We start from the raw sequence: 10145 nt of genomic DNA, 5'->3' as shown, positions 1-10145 counted from the left end.
CAGCGTAATCTACTTAATTGGATATACATATCTTAAACAATACTAAAAAATGTTTTATACTTAGTAAATATCAGTCCCTAAGTGTAAGTGTATATTCTTGGTATAAATTCTTATATTTTATTTTCATTTTTAATTATATAACCTAACTTATTTCGTCTATTAATGCATTACGGTGTCGCTGTAGAGTCGCAATCGTGCCCTTAGCTGGAAGTATCTCAGTTTAAATCGGCTCAATCATCAAATACCCGTCTGTACACCTCTGACATACATAAAATGCAAATAAACCAACATTCCATTCAAAATCATGCAATATGCAGACTACTTTTGTGCCTATACAGAAAGCAGGAAACATAAAATCTGTATGAAATCGGTATGCAAAACTCAAGTAAAGTATGTAGTTATCTCTTTCTATGGTTCTTAAAGAACTGCTTAAATTTATCAATTGCCAAATCAGCAGTATCTGCCTTTACAAGATACAACATTCCTATAAACCAAAATATATTTCTTAATAATCAATATTTTACACTTAAAAATCATGTTAAATATCTGTGCCCATACTGGATAGATGTAAAAAAGTGGTAATTTTCTTAGAATGACTAGATTGCGGTGAGGTTGCGATGTTGAAACATCTTTATTAGTCCAAGATCCCAGAGCGATCAGACATAACTTATTTTCACACAGATGAAACCTTAGAGTCTGAGTAGCGTCTCGTGTGCTTTGAATACCTGCGTATTTATAAAACTTGCTGAGTGACACCTGGGCAGGTACCAGGTGGGAAAGGTAACTAAAAATAAGAGCTATTTAACTTAAATTTACATAACTGATTTTTATACATATTTTGTAGAATATTATTTTGAAAATACTGTAATAAGTGTCAGACACTTGTCATGGACCAGAACTTTTGTCAGACGCTTTAAAGCTCCACTAAAATTAAATGAACTTTACTTACTTTTACATGTCTGAGTTTTAAATATGTTATTAATGGAACTATAATAAAGTGTTATGGAATACTATGCGTTTATTTCTTCTCCGGACTAACTCTTTGTTTTGGAATTAAACAGAATATATTGACATGTATAAATTTATTATATTAGAGGATGAAAATTACACTCTGCTTGTTATTTCTTAAAACTATGAATATATAAGTTCTGTTATCTACAATTATTTAACGATGTTTCTGGATGGATTTGAGTACAAGAGATTGGACTCAAATATTAATATTAAAATAGCAAATACGGATAGCTTATCGAACAAAGAAATAAGAGAAATAAATTATTATTATTCCATAGATACGAAGTATTAGGTGAATAAACTAGCGAAACTTATTTATTCTAAATAGGAAAATATTTATGAAGAGTATTGATTCTGATTTCTAACAGCAAATAATTATTAGTGATTATACATGAGAACTTTTCATAATTGTAAATAACATATACCAGGTGACTAAAAACTATATAGAAATACATAGATACTTTAATTATCTTACATGTGAGTAGGTAGGTACATTACACCTCCTTTTGTAAGAATGAAAATAATTGTAAAATGAATTTTCATTTAAATGGTATAAAACATTTGTATACATTATTATTTTATTTTAACACATTTAAATAGTTTCTTTTAGTCTCGATAGTCTTTCACTTCGTCTTATCGGTGTAGTCTCTGTGAAACTAGTCTCTTCACACTTTTTGGATTCACTATAATTATTGTCTTTATTATGTTTACAATCTATACTTAAATCTGTCTCATGTACATGTTTTCGTTTACTTTGACATATATTTAGTGTTAAACAATTTGTAATTTGTTGACAACTATGTGACGGATTTCTACGAAATCGTCGGTAAAAATATTTAATTATCCTGTATAAAATATAAAGTAACATACATTTTATCAAAAATAAGATTGCATAAGTGAAATAAGAACTATTTTTTATTGTGTCTGAAAAATTAATATTTGTTTCTGAGGTCATTTTCTCTAAATTATCTAGTTTATGGCTTGCTAAATTTAATGCATCTCGATCGAGATTATTTAATTGTAAGGGAACAAGGTGTAATTTGGATTCATTATTTATCTTAATATCATCACAACAGACTTCTGGAAGGGATAAATCTGGAATGATAGACTGAAAATTACTTTCTTTTGGATTTGAGACAGATATCAAAATAGTTGATCCGGTGTAAGTTTTGCAATTATTCGAAGTAGAAAAAATACCTGTGTTTGAAAGAACAATAGATATTGGCGTACTAGTCTGACAGCTTAAAGTTAAATCTGTTGGTTTGGGTAAAACATATATCCAAGAATTTGGTTTGTTTAATTTATGCCAAATTTCATATTCTGTTTGAATTATACGAGTATCGCAACTAGATGGTATGTTTGTTATTGAAGTTAACAATTCAGTTTCACAAATTGGATTAGTGTGTGTAAATCGGAAAGTATCAGGATTTTTGCAAATAAGTTTTTCTTCATCTAATGAATAACAGTCTTCTAATGTATCAATAGTAACATAAATGTTTCTATTTTCTGAAAGAACAAGATATTTGACAGATGGAAGAATAAAGGTAAGTCTCTTTAATGTTGGATGAATTATAGGAAGAGATATTAGTTTAAAAAGAGAATAAGGAGTATTACTAACCAAAGGTATACTAACCGTAATTAAAATCTTGTTATCAAAATATATATATTTAAGTAAAATGATATCGAAATATTTATGAGCATAATCGATAGTCAATGGAAATGGATAAGTCGATGTACTAGGTAAATGCGTTACCGTTTTAGATAATTCTTGAATTAGTTGCTCAGGTGTTATAACAGAAGGATGAAGGTTATTATTTCTTGCAAATAGAATAACGTTTATTAAAGTAGAATATTCTTGTTGTAATTCTGTTATAAAGAAAGTTAGTAAGGTAAAATGTTCTTCAATTTTTTGTTTTAAATCTAAATTAAAATATTTATTATTCATTTTATCTGTGTAATTGGTAATTGATTCAAAATTTTTATCAAAAATCACTTTGTTTCGGTCTAGATTTGTAATAGAGTTATTAAAATTTGCAATCGTGGCTTTTACTACATGAATTTGTTGTTTTAGTAAATCAAGAAGATGATTTTCGTTACTTTCAGCTTTGTTAATAGCATTATTGAAATTTTCAGCATCATCACTGTCTAAGGTACCGAATAAGGTCCTGAAAACAGATCCAATTGCATTAAATAGAGCGCGTTTTGGTCTAAAATGTTCATGCAGAATTATGTTTTTTAAAGTTTGTTCATCTTGAAAGAGTCTAGGTATGATTTGTCCTAAGAGTTTTAGTGAAGTATCGCATAATCGTAATTCAATAAGAACTGGTTTGTTTTGACACAGTCTTAATGTTTTTTGATAGGTGAGATCTACAAAATTTAATTTGTCTGTAAAAGGTTGTAAAGGAATATGACTTAATATGTTCCAATGAGTTTCAATAAATTGAACATTTTTTATGTGTTCGTAATAGATTCCAGGTGATTTGTTGATAGGAGTATTGGTATATTTCTTGTGAATTTGTTCACTATTTGTCAGCCATATTATTGCATACCTGAAACAAAAGCATGTTTCAATCTATTCATGTGAACTTTTATTGGTTTTTTATTTACTAAAATTGTGCAATTGACAGGAGAATTTATCTCTAGAATTTTATAAGGTCCATTATAATTTTGTGTAAGTTTTTTGGTTTGACCCTTCTTTGTTTGCTCATTTTGGAGATATACTAATTGTCCTTCTAAGAAAACGGTGTCATTAATCTTTTGGTCATAATATTTTTTACTGACTACTTTAGATTCTAATAGATTCGTTTTTGCTAACTCATGAGATTTTCTAAGCTTAAGTGTTAAATTATCTAAATAATCTTCATATGTATATTTGAGTTCTACTGGTCGTATTATACTGCTAGGTAGATTAGGTGTATATCCAAATATTAGTTCATATGGTGTGAATTTGGTTGAAGTATGATTAGTTGTATTATATGAAAACATAGCAAAATCTAGCCATTCGTCCCAATCGGATTGATCAGCTTTAATATAATGTTTAAGGTAGTCTGCTAAAGTAGCGTGACTCCTTTCTAATGCAGCATTTGATTCTGGATGATAAGCAGTACAATTTATATGTCTGATTTTAAAAAGCTTGGCGATTTGAGAAAATAATTTGGAAGTAAAATCTCGGCCTTGATCAGTAACTATTATATCGGGTTTTCCAAACTTGCAAATAAATCCACGAACCAGATTTTCAGCGATAGTCTTGGTTTCATGATTCGGAATTGCATAAGCTTGAGAAAATTTTGTTAAGTCATCTTGTAATGTTAATATGAACTTATTACCTGACTCGGTTAAAGGTAAAGGACCTACTATATCTAAAAATATTTTTTCTAATGGATTTGAGCTTGTTGTTGTTATCTCCATGGGCTTTACGAATTTTTTTCTAACGAGTTTATTTTTCTGACAAGATTCACAGGTTTTTATAAAGTTTTTAATATCATTTTTCATATTATTCCATTTGAAATGTTTTTTTATACGATTGTATGTCCGATGAAAACCAGAGTGTCCAGCCGTAGGACTAGTGTGATTCTCTTGTAATATTGTAGTTATTTCCTCAGGTTCAGGATTTGTTAGTATATCATGATAAATGATAATAGATATATCAGTTTTTCTAAAAATAAATCTAATCATAGATCTAATTTTTCCCCAACTTAATTTATCGTAGCTAAAAGTTATTCTGGGTAGGCAAATTTTTAATATTTTATCGTTTAATAACCAGTCTCTTAATTTTATTAGGGAATTAAATATATCTTCATAAGAGGTATTGTCCCAATAATTATTTTTTATAAATATGTAATAAAAGTTTTTATTTTGATCAGAAATATATATAATGTCATTTAGTCTTGGATTTTTGGCTTTCAAATTTTCTATATGACTGAATTGTTTATTTATTTGTTTCTGAACGATCTCATTAAAATTTAAATCTACGGAAACAAACAATGCTAAATTTTGTGAAAATGATGTAATCTTTTCATTTGTTTCTTTTATATTATCATTTGTTATTAATATAGTTTCGGATTTAGATAAGAACTGTGAATAAGTGTCATTATTTTCTTTACTCATTTTGTTTATTTGTAAGGTGATTGTTGCCGGGTTTTTGTTTTCTTCGCAAATATTTGTTTCAGATATGGTTAAAGGAGGACGACTTAAACAATCAGCATTTTGATTTAATTTACCTGGTTTATAAATAATTTCATAGCTATATTCTTCTAATGCTAATCTCCACCTAACGAGTCTTGATCCGGGATCTTTTACATTAAATAGCCATGTGAGTGGTTTATGATCCGTATAAATGAAAAATTTATTTCCGTACAAATATGGTCTAAAGTGTTTAACACTCCATACAATTGCAAGTAATTCTTTTTCTGTTGTGCTATAGTTTGATTCCGCTTTGTTCAAGGTACGACTAGCATAAGCAATAGGTAAATCATCTGGTACTTTACCTTGAGAAAGTATGGACCCTATTGCATAATTACTAGCATCCGTTGTTAAGACAAAGGGTTTGGTAAAATCTGGATACTGAAGTATTGGTTCTGAACAAAGTATTGATTTCAGGTTCTCAAATGACTGTTGTTGAATGCTTGTCCAATTAAATTCAACATTTTTCCTCAGCAGTTTTGTTAAAGGTTGTGTTAAAGCACTGAAATTTTTTATAAAGCGTCTATAATAACCAGTGAGACCCAAAAAGCTCTTAATATCTTTTTGTGTTCTGGGTATAGGAAAATCTGTAACAGCACATACCTTTTTTTCGTCCGGTTTGACACCAAATTCAGTTATTAAATGTCCTAAATACATTACTTCGCGACGAAAAAATTCGCACTTATCTGGTTGTATTTTTAAGTTGAATGTAGACAATTTTTCGAATACTTCTTTTAATCTTTTATTATGATTTTCTAATGTATCGGCATGAATGACTATATCGTCGAGATAGACAAAACATCTGTAATTTTGTATTCCTGAGAGGACAGTATTCATTAGCCTTTGAAAAATACTGGGAGCATTTTTTAATCCAAATGGCATTCGTGAATATTGATAATGTCCAGACGGAGTTGAGAAAGCAGTCTTTGGAGAATCCTCAGGATCCATTTTGATCTGGTGAAATCCTGATGTTAAATCTATTGTTGAAAAATATTTTGAATGACCCAATTGGTCTAATATATCGACTATATTCGGAAGTGGAAATGAATCTCCTATAGTAATATCATTTAGTCGTCGATAGTCTATAACAATTCGCCATTTCTTCTTTGCTGAAGCATCGGCCTTTTTTGGCACAACCCAAAGGGGCGAATTCCATGGCGAAGTTGATTCTTCGATAATACCTTGATCTAGCATACCTTTTATTTGAGTTTCGACTTCATGTTTGTGTACTTCAGGATACCTGTATGATTTAGTGCTAATAGGTACATTAGAATTTAAAGGAATTTTGCAAGTTATGGCATTTGTACTGGTAAGTTGATCTCCTTCCAGATAAAAGATATGATTGTACTCCTTGCAAATAGAAATTAAAGATGATTTTTCTTCACTATTTAAATGATCTGTTCTCAAGGCATTTTTTAATTTAGCAATTCTGTTAGAATTCGTATTATCTTTATAAGAAGACATTTTTCGTATATTTGCATTGTTTTGTAAATTTGGAATTTTTTCTATTGCTACTTGAATATCGTTTAATTCAACATCCGTTTCAGTAGTGTTTACGATTGAGGTTAAAAAGAAATCATTTTTTACTTTAACAACACTAGGACATAAAAATACACCTTTAAAGATTTCGCGTTCGGGACATAATCCTTCGCTTAATTCATTATTTATTACTTTAATTTGAACAATTGTTTCAGTTCTTGCGGATAGAATAGTTTTATTACTTCTTGAGTTAGAATTAGAGTTTTGATTTAGTATAAGATCGTCTGAACAGGATTTTTCTTCTGAACAGGATTTTGATTTATGATTTCGTGAAGAGTTACAAGTTTTATTTGTGCATATCTCAGTGGATTTTACACATTTTGGACTTGAATTTTCTTTGGATTTAGAGTTAGATTTAGATTGAATTGGATTGGATAGTAGTTCTTCACTACTTAAGGTTATTTGGATATCATTGGTTTCTAAATAAGAATGATCCTCTATGGATTTAGCATCATAAGGAAATATTTCATCGATATTAGAACTTGTCTCGATATTTTGATCTCTCAGAAATTCGTCATTGTCATTGTTTAATGGAGATTTTATATATTCGATTGAAATAGAACAATTTTTAAAGTTTAATTTATTTTCTTTATAATCAATTTGGCATTTATTTATTTCAAAAAAATCGCTACCTAATATACCGTCGAAATGAAGAGGAAAATCGTCTTCTACGACATAGAAAACATGAGTTTGGACAAAATCTTTTATCTTGAAATTTACGTTACAACTACATATAGTTTTATTTGGATTTAAGACATTTTTATCAATGCCTCGTAGAGTAATAGACTTAGAATAAATTTTTGGAATGTTTAATATTTTTGAATATTTAATTAAAGAAATATCTGCGCCTGTATCGATTAGAAACTTGCAAGAGGATGGATTAGAATTATTTACTAAGGGTAAATCTACATAGGAAGTGACTGAGAAGTTGATGGTTGTGATACGGCCTGAACTGAACGAACTCCTCGAGAATCGACCGTTGGTTGTCGAGGATTCTGGAAGTTTAAAGAATTTGTTGGATTTTTGTTTTTATTGTTAAATTCGCGTTTTCTACATTCTTCTATAACGTGACCTGGTTTTTTGCAGTATCTGCAAAAACGTTGGGAAGTGTTGGTATTTTCTTTTCTTAAGTTTGGAGGAAAATCAGAATTGGAATTTGAATTTGAAGGTTTATAATTTTGATTTTGAGAATTTGACCTTTGAAGATTTGAATTAGGATATTTTGGGTTTTGAAAACTAGAATTTTGAAGATGTCTAACATTTCTATCTGAATTGTTTTTATATCGACAGTTATTTGAGGAATGGTTATTTCGTTTGCAAATATTACAGAATGGTCTGAAAATTTCTTGTCTTGATAACTGTTCTTGTTCTTCGGCAATTGCTATAGCAACAGCTCTTTCTAAGGAATCTGGATTTCGGGCTTTGATTAAAATAGAGAGGTCTTTGTTTAATCCTCTAATAAAGACATTTAGTGCTTGAGTTTTTAAGAGTTTAGTACATGCATTTCTTGCATCTGGAGATAAGTCTGGATCAAGTGTATTTATTAATTTTATATAGCAATTTTCAACTTTATTTGCAAATGACATTACATTTTCACTGGGCATCTGACGTAAGGAATGTAATTCCAATTGCCACTGACCTTCAGTTCGGCGTTCAGAATAAGCATCTAATAAGAAGTCTTTTAAATCTTTCCATTCGTCAAATGTTCTGTTTCTAGTTATGGCCCTAGCTTTATCGGTTAATTTAGTTTCTATAATGGCTAATAAGATGGGTTTGGATTGCGGATTTACTAAATTGTATGCTTTATCACAATTGTCTATGAATTCGTATAATTTTGATTTTGTACCATCAAATCGAATGAGAAGTTTTTCAGCTATTTCAATTGATACTGACATTTTATTTGAATTAGAAGTAGAAGAATTTGAAAGAGAATTTGAGTCGGGAGAAGGTATTTGTTCGTCAAATAAGTTACTTATATCAGGATATAAAGTAGACATACGTTTACAAGATTTTTAAAATATGAGACAGAATTTAAGATAGAATGTACTTACAAGTAGAATATTGTTGTTGGTCGCATAGTCTATTATTCCACGGGTTCACCTCTACTTCCGATGGAACTACAATTGGGTTATGACTGGAACTGGATTTCGAACTGGATGTACTGGACCCCAATGTAATTAGTTGTAGTGGCGATTTTTCCACACTGACAGTTTTTTTTTTGAATGATTCCTCGAAGGAAACAAGTCAATTCAAAAATTCCTCAGCTCTCCTTCTATCAGCAATCAGAGGAACTCTGCTACTAATATCCCACGTTCTGACACCAAATTTTGTTATGGAATACTATGCGTTTATTTCTTCTCCGGACTAACTCTTTGTTTTGGAATTAAACAGAATATATTGACATGTATAAATTTATTATATTAGAGGATGAAAATTACACTCTGCTTGTTATTTCTTAAAACTATGAATATATAAGTTCTGTTATCTACAATTATTTAACGATGTTTCTGGATGGATTTGAGTACAAGAGATTGGACTCAAATATTAATATTAAAATAGCAAATACGGATAGCTTATCGAACAAAGAAATAAGAGAAATAAATTATTATTATTCCATAGATACGAAGTATTAGGTGAATAAACTAGCGAAACTTATTTATTCTAAATAGGAAAATATTTATGAAGAGTATTGATTCTGATTTCTAACAGCAAATAATTATTAGTGATTATACATGAGAACTTTTCATAATTGTAAATAACATATACCAGGTGACTAAAAACTATATAGAAATACATAGATACTTTAATTATCTTACATGTGAGTAGGTAGGTACATTACAAAAGTTATATTTAATCAGTCAGACAAATTAAAATGACCAAACATCCCTCAAACACAAAAATTAGTTAACCAGAAGTATGAGCGCGAGAGTGCTGTGCGCATGAGCCTCAGAGTAAAAAATTCAAATACATTAAGAATACTTACTGTTTTCGATCCGATTAAATATTTTTGTATCTCTATTTAAAAATCAGACATGTAAAAGTAAGTAAAGTTCATTCAGGCCAGTTCGGCCTATATAGCCGACCGGGGTCGGCTTCTCTAATTACGTTTCTTCATAAGTGTCTATCTTGGGTCCTATCAATATTAATATCCTTTACCGACATGTCCTGCCTAAGCGTCTCCCCCAGGTATTTTTTGGTCTTCCTCTCCTACTACTTCCAGAAACCCGCAAATCAGCAATTCTTCGTATTGCATGTACAAAGTCTCTACGTTGAACATGATGAAATCATCCCTATGCTCTCCCATCTTGGCAACAACTGGTGCCACCCCTAAACTTCTCCTAATATACTCATTCCTAATTTTATTCTTTTTTGTCACTCCACTCATCTATCTAAGCATTCTCATTTACGCCACA

The 10145-nt window shown here is 29.9% G+C and overlaps 1 protein-coding gene across 1 annotated transcript; it reads right to left on the bottom strand.

Moving 5' to 3' along the window:
- Positions 1-1001: 1001 nt before the first annotated feature.
- Positions 1002-9578, bottom strand: LOC140443349 (uncharacterized). The gene is made up of 2 exons (XM_072534562.1): positions 8784-9578; positions 1002-3560 (listed from the first exon to the last, which is right to left on the bottom strand). The coding sequence occupies exons 1-2, from the start codon at positions 8807-8809 to the stop codon at positions 1604-1606; spliced, it is 1983 nt and encodes a 660-aa protein (XP_072390663.1). The 5' UTR covers positions 8810-9578; the 3' UTR covers positions 1002-1603.
- Between the last annotated feature and the right edge of the window lie 567 nt (positions 9579-10145).

Source organism: Diabrotica undecimpunctata, chromosome 6 (assembly GCF_040954645.1).
Source record: "Diabrotica undecimpunctata isolate CICGRU chromosome 6, icDiaUnde3, whole genome shotgun sequence".
Taxonomy (NCBI): Eukaryota; Metazoa; Arthropoda; class Insecta; order Coleoptera; family Chrysomelidae; genus Diabrotica; species Diabrotica undecimpunctata.
This window is presented reverse-complemented; position numbering and strand designations above follow the sequence as displayed.